Source organism: Protopterus annectens, chromosome 4.part1 (genome assembly GCF_019279795.1).
Source record: "Protopterus annectens isolate FY-2018-M chromosome 4.part1, PAN1.0, whole genome shotgun sequence".
NCBI lineage: Eukaryota > Metazoa > Chordata > Ceratodontiformes > Protopteridae > Protopterus > Protopterus annectens.
Window position 1 is genome coordinate 609,062,230 of NC_056734.1, and position 12,500 is coordinate 609,074,729.

General features: G+C 40.3%; 1 protein-coding gene across 1 annotated transcript in view; it reads left to right on the plus strand.

Moving 5' to 3' along the window:
• Positions 1-12,500, plus strand: part of DNER (delta/notch like EGF repeat containing) — a 1,500,171-nt gene that overhangs the window by 422,754 nt on the left and 1,064,917 nt on the right. Inside the window, exon 2 of the mRNA XM_044070411.1 lies at positions 5,776-6,072. Coding sequence (XP_043926346.1) covers positions 5,776-6,072 — 297 coding nt within the window. The remainder of the gene's footprint in view (positions 1-5,775; positions 6,073-12,500) is intronic.

Sequence of the window (12,500 nt, forward strand, 5' to 3'; positions counted from 1 at the left end):
GTTCTGTAAATAGTACATAGTAGAATTTTCTACAATTGTTAAGCATCTGGTTGGGTTTGTTTGTTCTGATTTTTGTGCTCTGATTTTTGTTTCCCAGCCTCCCTCTCTCTTGGTATCCTGTTTTTATACCTGATGGCTTTGCAGTTGCCCACCCCTACTTTAAATTTGATCTGGGACACTCCTCCCAGTCTGGTGTCATTACCTCATTCTACCTATTCCAGGGAGAACATTTGAGAAGGCCAACCCAGTTAGCTTCTGCTCCTCCTTTCCCCTTTCCACTTTACAAAAAAGAAAAAAAAATATTTTCTAAGCTTGTTTCCTGCCTTTCCTATAAGTTGTCTACTCCAGGTACAGATTTGCGGTATCCAGGACTGTTTGTAAGCTTCTGAGCCCCCAAGCCTTTCAGTGTTGGAGGGAGGCCTTCTAGCTTAATTTTGTTTCTTAGAACTAGCCAGTTTTCTAGTTTCAGCACTCAGATCTGTTTCTTTGAGCTCAGCACTTGTTCAGAACTCATTGTAAGCACTAAATAAGCTACAAATTACTACAGCACTCAACTTTCCTCACTTGTCTAGAGAAAAACAGTTTTTAGTACTTAATAAATAAGCACCTATCCAGGCATGTCTATGGGTCAGCTCCCTGTGTTTTCTCCTGTCTACCTGATGAATCTGGGCATCTTGTGGCAATGCAGCAATTGCCTCATGTACACAAACAACCCTCTCCTCCTACCATACAACCTGTGAAAGATGCACTTATATAACCAAACTGGAAGCAAAGCTCTCTTCACCCAAGACTGGACTAGACAATCAAGAGGAGAAGGTAAACACTTGCACCACACCACACTCATCACATAGTCCCTCAAAACCTACATCACAAAAACACACACATAGAAACACAAAACACATACCTACATTCGTGGAGACTCTCAAAAAAACTACCCAAGCAACAGGGACCTCCAAAGCAGAAACACAAGCAACCTCCACCCCCAACACAACCCAAATGACACACAGCCCACAAACTCAGTGTGCCACTCAACCACAGTCCATAAGGCATAACAATGTACCTAACACTGTAGTCATAGGTGACTCTATAGTCAGGCACACTGATGTTCCAGTCACCAGGCTAAACAAGGAGAAAGTCACTGTCAGCTACCTGTCAGGTGCCAGGATCTGCCACATAACGCATGCACTCAGGTCACTCCACAGCAAATACAAATATGACTCTATCATTGTCCATGTTGGTGTGAATGACCTGAGACGTACCTTCCTGGACTACATGAAAAGAGAAATGGAGGAGCTTTCTTATCTTGTAGCCCAGGCAGGTATGACCCTAGCCCTGAGTAGCATCCTGCCATCACCCAGAATGATACCACAGTACAAGGACAAAATGATTGACTTCAACAATTGGCTAAGCTTCTGGTGTCATTCTAAGGGGATCCAGTATCTATTTGCCTGTGATGACATGATCGACAAACCACGATGCTTTGCCAGAGATGGCCTGCACCTGTCGCCCTTGGGATTCCAGATACTGGCTAAGGCTCTTGCCACCCCTATAGTGCCTTTTTTAGGCAATATTCAAATGACAAATTCACCACCGTAACAGGTACAAGCAAACAAAATCTGAGGGTAATGCTACTCAATGCTAGAAGTCTAAACCTCAAAATGCACTCACTCGAGGCACTCCTTAAAATGGAGAACATTGACATCTGTGCAGTGACAGTGACCTGGTTCAAGGCTCCAGAAAGCACCCCTGCATTACCAGGCTATAATTCATACCACACCTTTCGGCCACCTAACTTGGACTGAAGCACAAAAGGAGAAGGAGTGTCCATATTCATTAAGGATATCCACAACTCCAGGCTAGTTGCTCAGCATAATGCATCTGAGATTATCCAAGTGAAACTAACTCTGGGCAAGACCGCAATGCAAATTGTAGCTTGCTACAGATCCCCCACCATGCCCCAGGATTCCCAATCCTCATTTCTTGATACACTGGAAAACTACCCCACCATTAACTGGGAAAACTACTCATGTACCAATTCTTGTGCTCAACGTTTTCTGGAATTCATAAATTCCAGTGTCTTGGATCAACTTATCCACACCCCCACCAGGGGCAGCAATATCCTAGACCTGGTCATTACCAACATGGGCAACCGATGTTCCACACCAGAGGTCAATTCCTCGTTGGTCAGTTCCGACCATAAGCAAATCACCCTAGACATCCACATCCCAGCCCCAACCCCCATTAGGGAAACCACCGTAAAAAATTTCTCCAAAGCCAACTTCACGCTTCTTAAGACAGAAGTGGCAAACTTCACGACACCCATGCTGATAGACAATAGAGATACAACTGCTGAATACTATACAATTGCACTTTATAAGCACTTACACAAGTGCATGGATCGTGCAATACCTAACAGAACCAAGATGCTATCCTCCAAAAAAAGGAAGCAAATCTGTTGATCCCCTGCTACAAACTCTACAACAGAAGAAAGAAACTGTTGCAAAAAAGAGTAAAATCTTGTGACTGGAGGAACTCCGTGGTCAGCCTCAGTAAGAAGCTGAGATCCCTCATAAAATCCTGCAAAGCTAGTTACGAAAACAAAATTGCCACTGATTCTAAAGACAACCACAAGCATTCTATAGCTATGTCAAGAATTTCAATGGCAACACTCAGATCTGCTCTGAGTTACAGCACAATGGCACTAAATATACAGAACCAATTGATATTGCCAGCATCCTGGCAGATAGGTTCAGTGCTAACTTTACCCCTCTCTCATCCCCTAAAGGGCCCATCTCTATACCGGAAAAATGCAAAGTACCTGTAATCATGGCTGCACAGGTAAAAAACACACTTTCCAAAGCCAAGAACACAGAATCCATGGGACCTGACAGCATCCCAGGCAGCGTTCTACATGAACTACAGAACGCACTGGCACCCCACCTAAGTACCATGTTCAATCATAGCCTCACCTCAGGCTTTGTGCCCACTGAATGGCACACAGCAATGGTTATCCCACTCCACAAAGGGGGAGCCACCACGGACCCCAGGAACTACTGCCCCATTAGCCTGACGAGCCTGGTCTGCAAGGCTATGGAGCGTATCATCATGGAACTTATAAACAATGACATTGGTAATCTCCAAACTCTGGACCCTACCCAGTTTGGGTTTGTAAAAGGCAGATCATGTCTCCTAAACCTGTTAGACTTCTTTGAAGCGGTCACCAAAGCTATAGATGAGGGTAAGGTGGTACACACACCCTATCTAGATCTCGCCAAGGCTTTCTACACCATCCCCCACTCTGGAATTATAGACAAACTCACTAAGCTAGGTATAAATCCCTATGTCACAAAATGGGTTGCCAACTGGCTCACTGACCGAATTCACACTGTGAAAGTAGCAGACTCTAAATCTAACCTCAGACCAGTGACAAGTGGAGTACCACAGGGTTCAGTCCTAGGTCCTCTCCTGTTTGGTATCTACTTCTCTGAAGTACAGGCTAACACAGAAAGTCTTTGGCTAACAAAGTTCGCAGATGACTGCAAACTAGGAGCCATAATCAAATCTCCCAATGGTGTGGATATCCTACAAAAGGGCCTCACTGAGACAGATGCCTGGTGTCAAAGCCATGGCCTCAAGCTCAATGCCGAAAAGTACATTGTCATCCCTTTTGGTAAAAACTCTGTACCCATGAACTACCACATAGGTGGTAGTCTACTTAGCACCAAAAGTGTGATAAGAGACCTTGGGACACAGGTGGAGAGTAGTCTCTCCTTTGATAATCACATTGCCACAGTAGTCAGGAAATCCTTCTAAGTGGCACACCTCATCACAAAAGGTTTCTCATCCAGGAAAAAAGAGGTCATTGTTCCCCTCTACTCATCACTCATTAGACCCATTATAGAGTACAACACCACTTTTGATATGTACCTCACAAGACATCTACAACAACTGGAAAGGCCACAGAAATACCTCACAAAGAAGATTACTGGCCTCAAACAGATGCCCTACGCAGACTGTCTCAAAAAACTCCAGCTTTACTCTGTTGCATATTGCCTACTCAGAGGCAATCTCTGCCTAACATACAAAGCTATGTCAAACCCAGAGCTGTTGGACATGCTCCACTTAAAGAAATCCCAATCCCTCCGAACTACATGCTCTAAGGACCTAAACCTTGTCACCACAATAAACAGAACATGCTGGAGGGATAGATTCCTGTCTCAGAGACTTCCCATACTCTGGAACAAACTACCTATCTATATCAAACAAAGCTCCTCATTAGCACTCTTCAAGAAAAATCTTGATGATTGGATGGGAGATAGGAAATTCACCCCGGGGATCACTTCTGTGGCTCTGCTTGACAGGGGCACAGGAAAATAATTTTCTTGGGTGGCAAAAGCTAGGGTACCATTTGGCTAGGCTTATATAGGCCCCAGGGCCGATAGCCTAGTACCTACCTATGAACCTATGAACCTATATGCACACATTTTAAAAGGGGTTGTTGATGATAATGATGATGAACGATTCATTAAGTCACCATCCTGCATGCAGCTGAGAATGATTAAGGCTTTAATCACAACCAGGGTGTTATCCGCTGTATCTTTTTGGGGTTGGAAAGCAATGATTCAGTATATATATATATATATATATATATATATATATATATATATATATATTGTTGGATTAATCCTTTTCATTTTTGGAGGTTTCCATTTTTGTTGGTTTGAAGGGTCCTATATACGTTTAGTAGCCTTGGAATGAGCAAATTCCTAATATAGCTGACTGTAATATAGAAGACTAGATATTTTCTGTCAAATGCAATTTTCTTAATGACAGCATCTTATTTTTTGAAGTAGGAACTTACACAACAGAACACCCATGGCTGATCTATCCATCTCTCTAGTCTTATAGTACCCTACTTTATTAAGAGTTCTGTCTATAGTTTGATATCTTCAGTTATTAAAGGACACAGATCTTCCTTTTTACCCAGGGATTCTCATTTTTGCAGGCTGAGAACCCATTTATGACATTATATGGACTTAAGATCTATCCTGAAAGATATAGTTCTGTATTTGCTCACAGAAAGTCACAGATTTACTCTTCTTGGCACAACTGAGTTCATATATATTTTTCTATTATGTCTTCATGTTCCATATGAAAGAACAGATCGTACTAACTTGTTTCAGTGATGTAAGAAGAAGAAAACATATTTCATTTAACGGCACATGCAGAGGATAATTGCTTACTCAGAAAAAGGAAAATGACACTCGTGATACATGGATTGCCATGGAAATGTGCTAATATTTAAAGTGTTACTATCTTATAATGTTCCTTGCAAATATTTTCACATAAAAGTACAATCTGACTCTCTGAATTTGTTAGCACAATGCTGAATATAGTAAAAATAGATTTGCAATCATTAAAACTGAATTTGCTTTGACAGTTCCTGTTCATAATAGGTTGGTTTATTTAGATACTTGTAATATCCAATGAAATGTTAATCACACTGTAGATGACATGACTGAGATTTAAAACTCTACAGCTAACAGTTTTGTATCTTCTGTAGATTTTGCTTGATAATTGGTCTTAACAAGCTTATTTGATACCAGTTGAAATGCTGAGTTCTATATCGAAATATGTGACATTTTTCTTAAGATGAAGAAATGCAGAATGATGAATATTAAACAGTCTGCAAAGACTGTATTGATCTATGCGAGACAAACTCTAAAATGCTTGAATTATATAATTAATGACAGGTCTTATTTTGTTTTGTTTCAGTTTCTTACAAATCCCTGTGCAAGCAATCCGTGTTACCATGGAAACTGCAGCATCACCAGTGATGGCTTTATTTGTCTGTGTAATGATGGCTATCAAGGTAAAACCTGTGATGAGCCTGTAGCTGTTATACCCACCTCTACCTTCACAAATACGGCACTTCCTAAGCAAACCAATCCAGTCACACCAACTCAAGAACCTGACGCAGTGTCACCCACTGTAAAGAAAACAGCAACCCTGCCTCCATGGCAACCAAAAGCAGGACAAAAAGTGATTGAGTTGAACTGGAATGAGATAGAGGTAAGCTATTTACTATAAACATGCTAACATGATTCTAACATTCTGGTTTCCTTACACTGTTCAAAACCATAGATGGTAAACATATCCTACTTGCACAAAAAATTAAGTTTAGTTTCAGTGTTTTCCCTCAGAAATAAGATAATGCAGTAAGGCAAAAAAAATATTGAGTGACCTGTAGAATAGTGTGTGTGTGTTGTATCTTTAAGAAGCATTTCAAGGTTGGCATCTACATATAAATAGCAAGCACATGCTAGCTTCAGTGCCATTTTGAGAGTGCAGCATGTAATAGCTAGTTTGTTTATAGGTTTATCTAAGTTAAAGTTATTAAGCCTCAATCCCGATGTGTTTGTACATAACAAAGCTGCTTGAACAGAACCCAGAAAGACTTGTCTATTTTCTCCTGACTGGACGAGTGACATGGTGTCAGAACCGGGATTGCAGAGCCTGCTTTTCAGAGCTATGAGGTACAGAGTTAACAGTGAAGATAAACTAAGAGGATGAGTATGAAAAAGGGCCAGAAATGAACCAGACGTAATGAAAACGTGCACAAGTGATGTATTTTATGAAAAAGATAAAACAGCGCATTACAAGGGTAGAAACCACATTATTAAACAAGTGAAAGGCACAAAAGGTTTATTAATTACCTCGGAATTGCAAAACGAGCATGTTTAAAGCAAAACAGCATGTTTAGAGTAAAATGAGAACAAGAAAAGAAATAAAGGACAGGGAAAAAGCTTAAATGAGCAAAACAAATATAATAAGGCAAAAAGGATGCATTACCCATAAATAAAGCAAGGCAACTGCATGTTTTTTGACAAAGTAATGTGTTTTGGCATAACTACTATTTTGCATTGTATCAAGGGCATAGCTAAACTCATTCTAAGTATCTCAAAGTGTGTAAAAGTGCTTACAGTGTGTGGTTATTACTGTGCATTTATTCCAAAGAGTTTATTTGTATGCAAAGTGCAACTATTTCATGAAGTACAGTGAAAATATAGCCATTTCGAAAAGTTTCTTGTGCTGAGTGTGTCTATTCACAAAGTGCCACCATTATAGAGGGTTTCTTGCACTGTAAAGTGTTATTAAGCAAAGTACAGCCATTTTGGGAAAGTTTCAGTTTGCTGTTTGCTGTTTACTTGCAAAGTGCAGTTACTTTGAAATGTTTCTTACTCTGAGCTTCTTCTGCACAGCTCATCCGCACAGTGCAGTTATTTTAAAATGTTTCTTACACCATTGTTGTACAGACTGAATCAAGGGAAGACCCCGAGTGTTTGAAGTGCAAGTTCAGGAAAATGAGTAAGCCCCAGACAAATATTACATTAGAGAGGCATTTGTTTTACACAAGAGATCAGAAATCAGGAGAAACTTTTTCAGCTTGCATTACTGACCTGAGAAATAAAGCTAAAATGTGTCGGTTTAGTGATTTAAAGATGAGTTAATAAAGGTCAGGCTTTTGTGTGGTATTACTAGTACTGCAGTGAGAAAGATTTTGCTTCATATCAGTGACTTAATACTGAGCAAAGCTATTGAGATTTGTCACATCCATGAAGTTACAGAAAGGCACACAAGTATGCTTGCAAGTGATAAGAGCATAGTTTCAGCAGGCTCCAGAGCAAATGTAGACAGCATGCAACACGTGGATAGCAGTAGGAGGCCTAAGCACATGGCAGCTGCAACTCCTGCAAGTTTTCCTGGGAGACCCTGTAGTTTTCCAGCAATTTCTGAGAAAATGACATGCACAGTGCAGTACAAGGGTGAGTCAGCAAAACCCAAATCCAGCTTTATTGTTAACTCTTGCAATTGTGGTGCCAACCTTCTTCTTCTTTCGGCTGCTCCCGTTAGGGGTCACCACAGCAGATCAACTGTTTCCATTTCTTCCTGTCCTCTGCATCTTGCTCTGTCACACCAACCACCTGCATGTCCTCTCTCACCACATCCATAAACCTTATCTTAGGCCTCCCACTTTTTCTGTTACCTGGCAGCTTCATCCTTAGCATCTTTTTCCCAATATACTCTGCATCCCTGCTCAGCACATGTCCAAACCAATGTAATCTTGCCTCTCTAGCTTTGTCTCCAAACCTTCCAACCTGGGCTGACCCTCTAATATACTTATTCCTAATCCTGTCCATCCTCGTCACACCCAGTGCAAATCTTAACATCTTCATCTCTGCCACGTCAAGCTCTGACTCCTGCCTTTTTGTCAATGTCACTGTCTCCAACCCATATAACATAGCTGGTCTCACTACCCTCTTGTAGCCCTTTCCTTTCACTCTTACTGGTACTCGTCTGTCACAAATCACTCCTGACACTCTTCTCCACCCACTCCATCCTGCCTGTACTCTCTTCTTCACCTCTCTTGCACACTCACTATTACTCTGAACAGTTGATCCCAAGTACTTAAACTCATCCACCTTCCCCACCTCTACTCCCTGCATCCTCACTATTCCTCTGTCCTCCCTCTCATTCACACACATATATGCTGTCTTAGTCCTGCTGGCCTTCATTCCTCTTCTCTCTAGAGCATATCTCCACCTCTCCAGGGTCTCCTCCACCTGTTCCCTACTCTCACTACAGATCACAATGTCACCTGTAAACATCATAGTCCAATCATGAGTCTAAAAGAGAAAAATGCTTACCATTTGGTCAGCAATGCCACAAGTGTAAAAACTGGAACCATTTTCAAAAGTTTTGTAAATCAAGTAAACCTCACACAGTTATAAAGAAGGGTCACTCAAAAAAGCAAGATGATCATATAGAGAGCTGCAATTCTACTTTCTATATAGATGGTGTATCAGTATTTGGTGAAAAGGCTGATACAGTAAATTTTTTGGCAAAGAATGAAGCATTTTGTATAGTCCAAATCAATGGTAAATTTACTGAGTTTAAAGTAGACACTGCTCAAAGTGTAAAGTTATGTTAGCAGACACATTTGCTTAGGTGAGAACTAATGAACACTCAGTGTGTCTAGTTATGCAAAACTTGTTGCTTATGGAGGTGAAGAAATTCAAACTGAAGGCTCAGTAGTGCTTTCATTTTATTTGACTAGGAACTGTTACAGCTTGTTATTCTATGTAGTCTGAAGACCTGTGCAGTCATTACTGGGTCTCAGAGACAGTTTGAGAATGAATCTGCTTTCTTTTACCAAAATAAGAAGTTCATCATAGAAGCACATATCCTAGTTTCAGTTTTACTGAAGCTATTTTGCTCTGAGTATGCTGAAGTTTTTGATGACAAGTTTGGCAAACTTCCAGTTGTATATTCTATAAAGTTAAACCCAGAGGTCAGTCCAGTGGTCAGATCAAGAATAAAAGTTCCAGTAGCTGTGCAGAATAAAGTTAAAGCTCAGATGGATAAAATGGTACAGCAAGGTGTAATTTGTCCAGTTCCAGAACCAACTGAATGGGTGTTGTCCATGGTAGCAGCCCACAAAAAAGGCTCAGATGAAATCAGAATATGTATTGAGCCAAGAGATTTGAACAAAGCATTAAAGACACCACATTATCCAATGCGTACAGTTGAGGAAGTCACAGCCCTAATACCAAATGACACTGTTTTTTCTGTCTTGGATGCAAAAATTTCATTTTGGTAAGTCATGCAAATCCTCATTACTGACTACTTTCAGTACCCCGTTTGGCAGATATAGATTCCTCAGGATGCCATTTGGACTAAATTCTGCAAGTGAAGTCTTTCAGTGTGCAATGGAGCAAATTTTTTCAGGTTATCCTTATGCCATAATAGTAGACGATTTATTGGTTGGAGGTAATGGTGAAGCAATGCATGACAGAAACCTTAAGAAGGTTCTAGACAGAGCATGTGAAATGAACTTAAAGCTCAATCCTCTGAAGTGCAAGTTCAGACTACCAGAAGTTACACATGTAGGTCATTTATTTACTAGCACTGGCTTGTGACCAGACTCATCCAAGCAGGCAGCACCAGATAATGTTAAAGCTCCACAACGTTTTTCTTGGTATGGTCAACTATTTAGGCAAGTTTATAGCAGAATTCAGTGAGTTGATAGCACCTTTAAGAGAGCTGATGCGCAAAAATGTTATATGGTCTTGGTTGGAACAGCACCAGAAGGCATTTGAAGACCTTAAGCAGACAGTTGTCACCCCACCTACATTAAGATACTATGATGTCAATAAACCAGTAACTCTTTCCTGTGATGCTTCAGAGTTATTCTTCAAGAAGGCAGATCAGTAGCCTGTGCATCTGGGACTCTTACCCAAACTGAAATGCAATATACTTAAATTGAGAAAGAACTTTTGGCAATAGTATTTGCATGTTCAAAGTTTCATGATTATATCTATGGTTGAGATATTCAGATTAAAACTGATCACCAACCTGTAGTTAGTATTCTAAAGACGCCTATGCATTCAACTCCAGTGAAATTACAAACAAGGATGCTCAAATTGCAAAAGTACAACTTCAAAATGATCTATACAAAAGGCAAACTTCTATATCTGGCTGATACCATATCCAGATTGCCCAGAAGTACAACAGAACAGCTTCCTGCAGAGAAGTTTGACTTTGACATAACAGAAGTGCATACTTTTTTCTACTACAAGATTTAATGAGCTGAGAGATCATACAAAGACTGATCGAATTTTGCAAAAGCTCAACCACTACATTAATTTTGGATTGGCCCTCAAAGCAATCTAGTTTACCACCTGAAGTGCAAACTTATTTTCCTTACAGAGATGAGGTGTTGATGTAAGATGGCATTATTTTCAAAGGTCCTAGAATTATTGTTCCTGCTTCCTTACAACATGACTATATCCAGATTTTGCATCGTGGTCACCCAGGTTATGAATCTACGAAAAGAAGGGCGAGAGAACTAGTATGTTTGCCTTCTCTAGTAAAATACATTGATAAAGTACTTTCTTCTTATTCAGGATGTAATAGCACAAAACTGCATTTGCAAAAAGAACCACTTCAGCTAAGTCGAGTTCCTGAACTACTTTGGTCAACAGTTGCAACTGATATATTCGAGTGGAACAATCAGCATTACTTAGTGTTGGTAGACTTTTATTCAAACTGGTTTGAGATTGATTTACTGCATAATCTAATGTCCACTGCTGTTATCACCAAGTTGAAACGTCATTTCTCAGTCCATGGTAGTACATGCAAAATTATTTCTTAAAATGGTACCCAATTTACCTGTCAGTTGTTTCAGAAATTTGCAAAAGAATGGGACTCTGTGCATATTACTAGTAGCCCAAAATATCCACAGTCAAATGGACTAGCTGAATCTGTAGTTGTTGTTTCTTTCAGCTTTTCCTGGTTAGGGGTCGCCACAGTGGAACTCCGGTCCGCTAATGATTGGTAGTTGATTTTTACGTGCCGAGTTACCAACCCTGACTCACAACCTTCAGCGAAGGTACGCCCATTCACGCATGTCTCCACGCAGAAGACGCTCTAGCTGACTAGCTGAATCTGCAGTACAGAGTGCAAAACAATTGCTTGAGAGGTCAAAGCTTAACAATACCGCTGTCTGTTTGAATTTACTTAATCTGAGAAACATACCCCGTGACAATATATTTGGCTCACCTGCTCATAGACTTCCATCTAAGCAAACCAGGATAACATTGCCTATTAGCTACAGTTTGTTGAGGCCTAAAGCTAAGAAAAACAGAACCATCAGACCCCAATTATTCAGAAAGCGTTCTTTCCGGAAGTGCAGCTATGACAAAATTGAGCAGATTTCTTTATCCATTGAAAGAAGGAGAGACAGTGAGGATACAAATGGCAAAAGGTTTCAACCAGATTGGTCAAGTAACAAGTATATGTACAGAGCCAAGATCCTACTTTACAGAATCTGAGGGTGTCGAGTACAGGAGAAATCGCAGACATCTTCTTCCTGTACCAGAATCGATATCACAGCATTGTTCCTGTGAGACAGACTCTAAATCTCAGAGTGATCCAGACAATGTTCCTGTTGCAGAATGTGTCTTAACTTCTACTTCCATTCCTGATGATGTTTCTGATGTCCCTAAAGTTGAACATTCAGCAGCGACAGTCCCAATTGGTAGACCTAATTCCAGTTTTTTATGTCACACTATTTGGTCGTATTTCCAGACCTAGTGTGAAATACACAACAACCTGGACATAATTGTCTATATGTATTTAGTTGTATATAATTGAAAGACAAAGATTTATTTGTATTGATTTCATGCCAATTAATGTCGCCAATATTGCATGACATATTTCTCAAAGAGGGAGGATGTAGAATAGTGCGTGTGTGTGTGTGTTGTATCTTTAAGAAGTGTTTCAAGGTCGGCACGTGCATATAAATAACAAGCACATGCTAGCTTCAGTACCATTTTGAGAGTACAGCCAGAGAGTGAGCATGCATGGGTGTAACAGCTAGTCTGTTTATAAGTTTATCTAAGTTAAAGTTATTAAGCCTCAATCCTGATGTGTTTGTA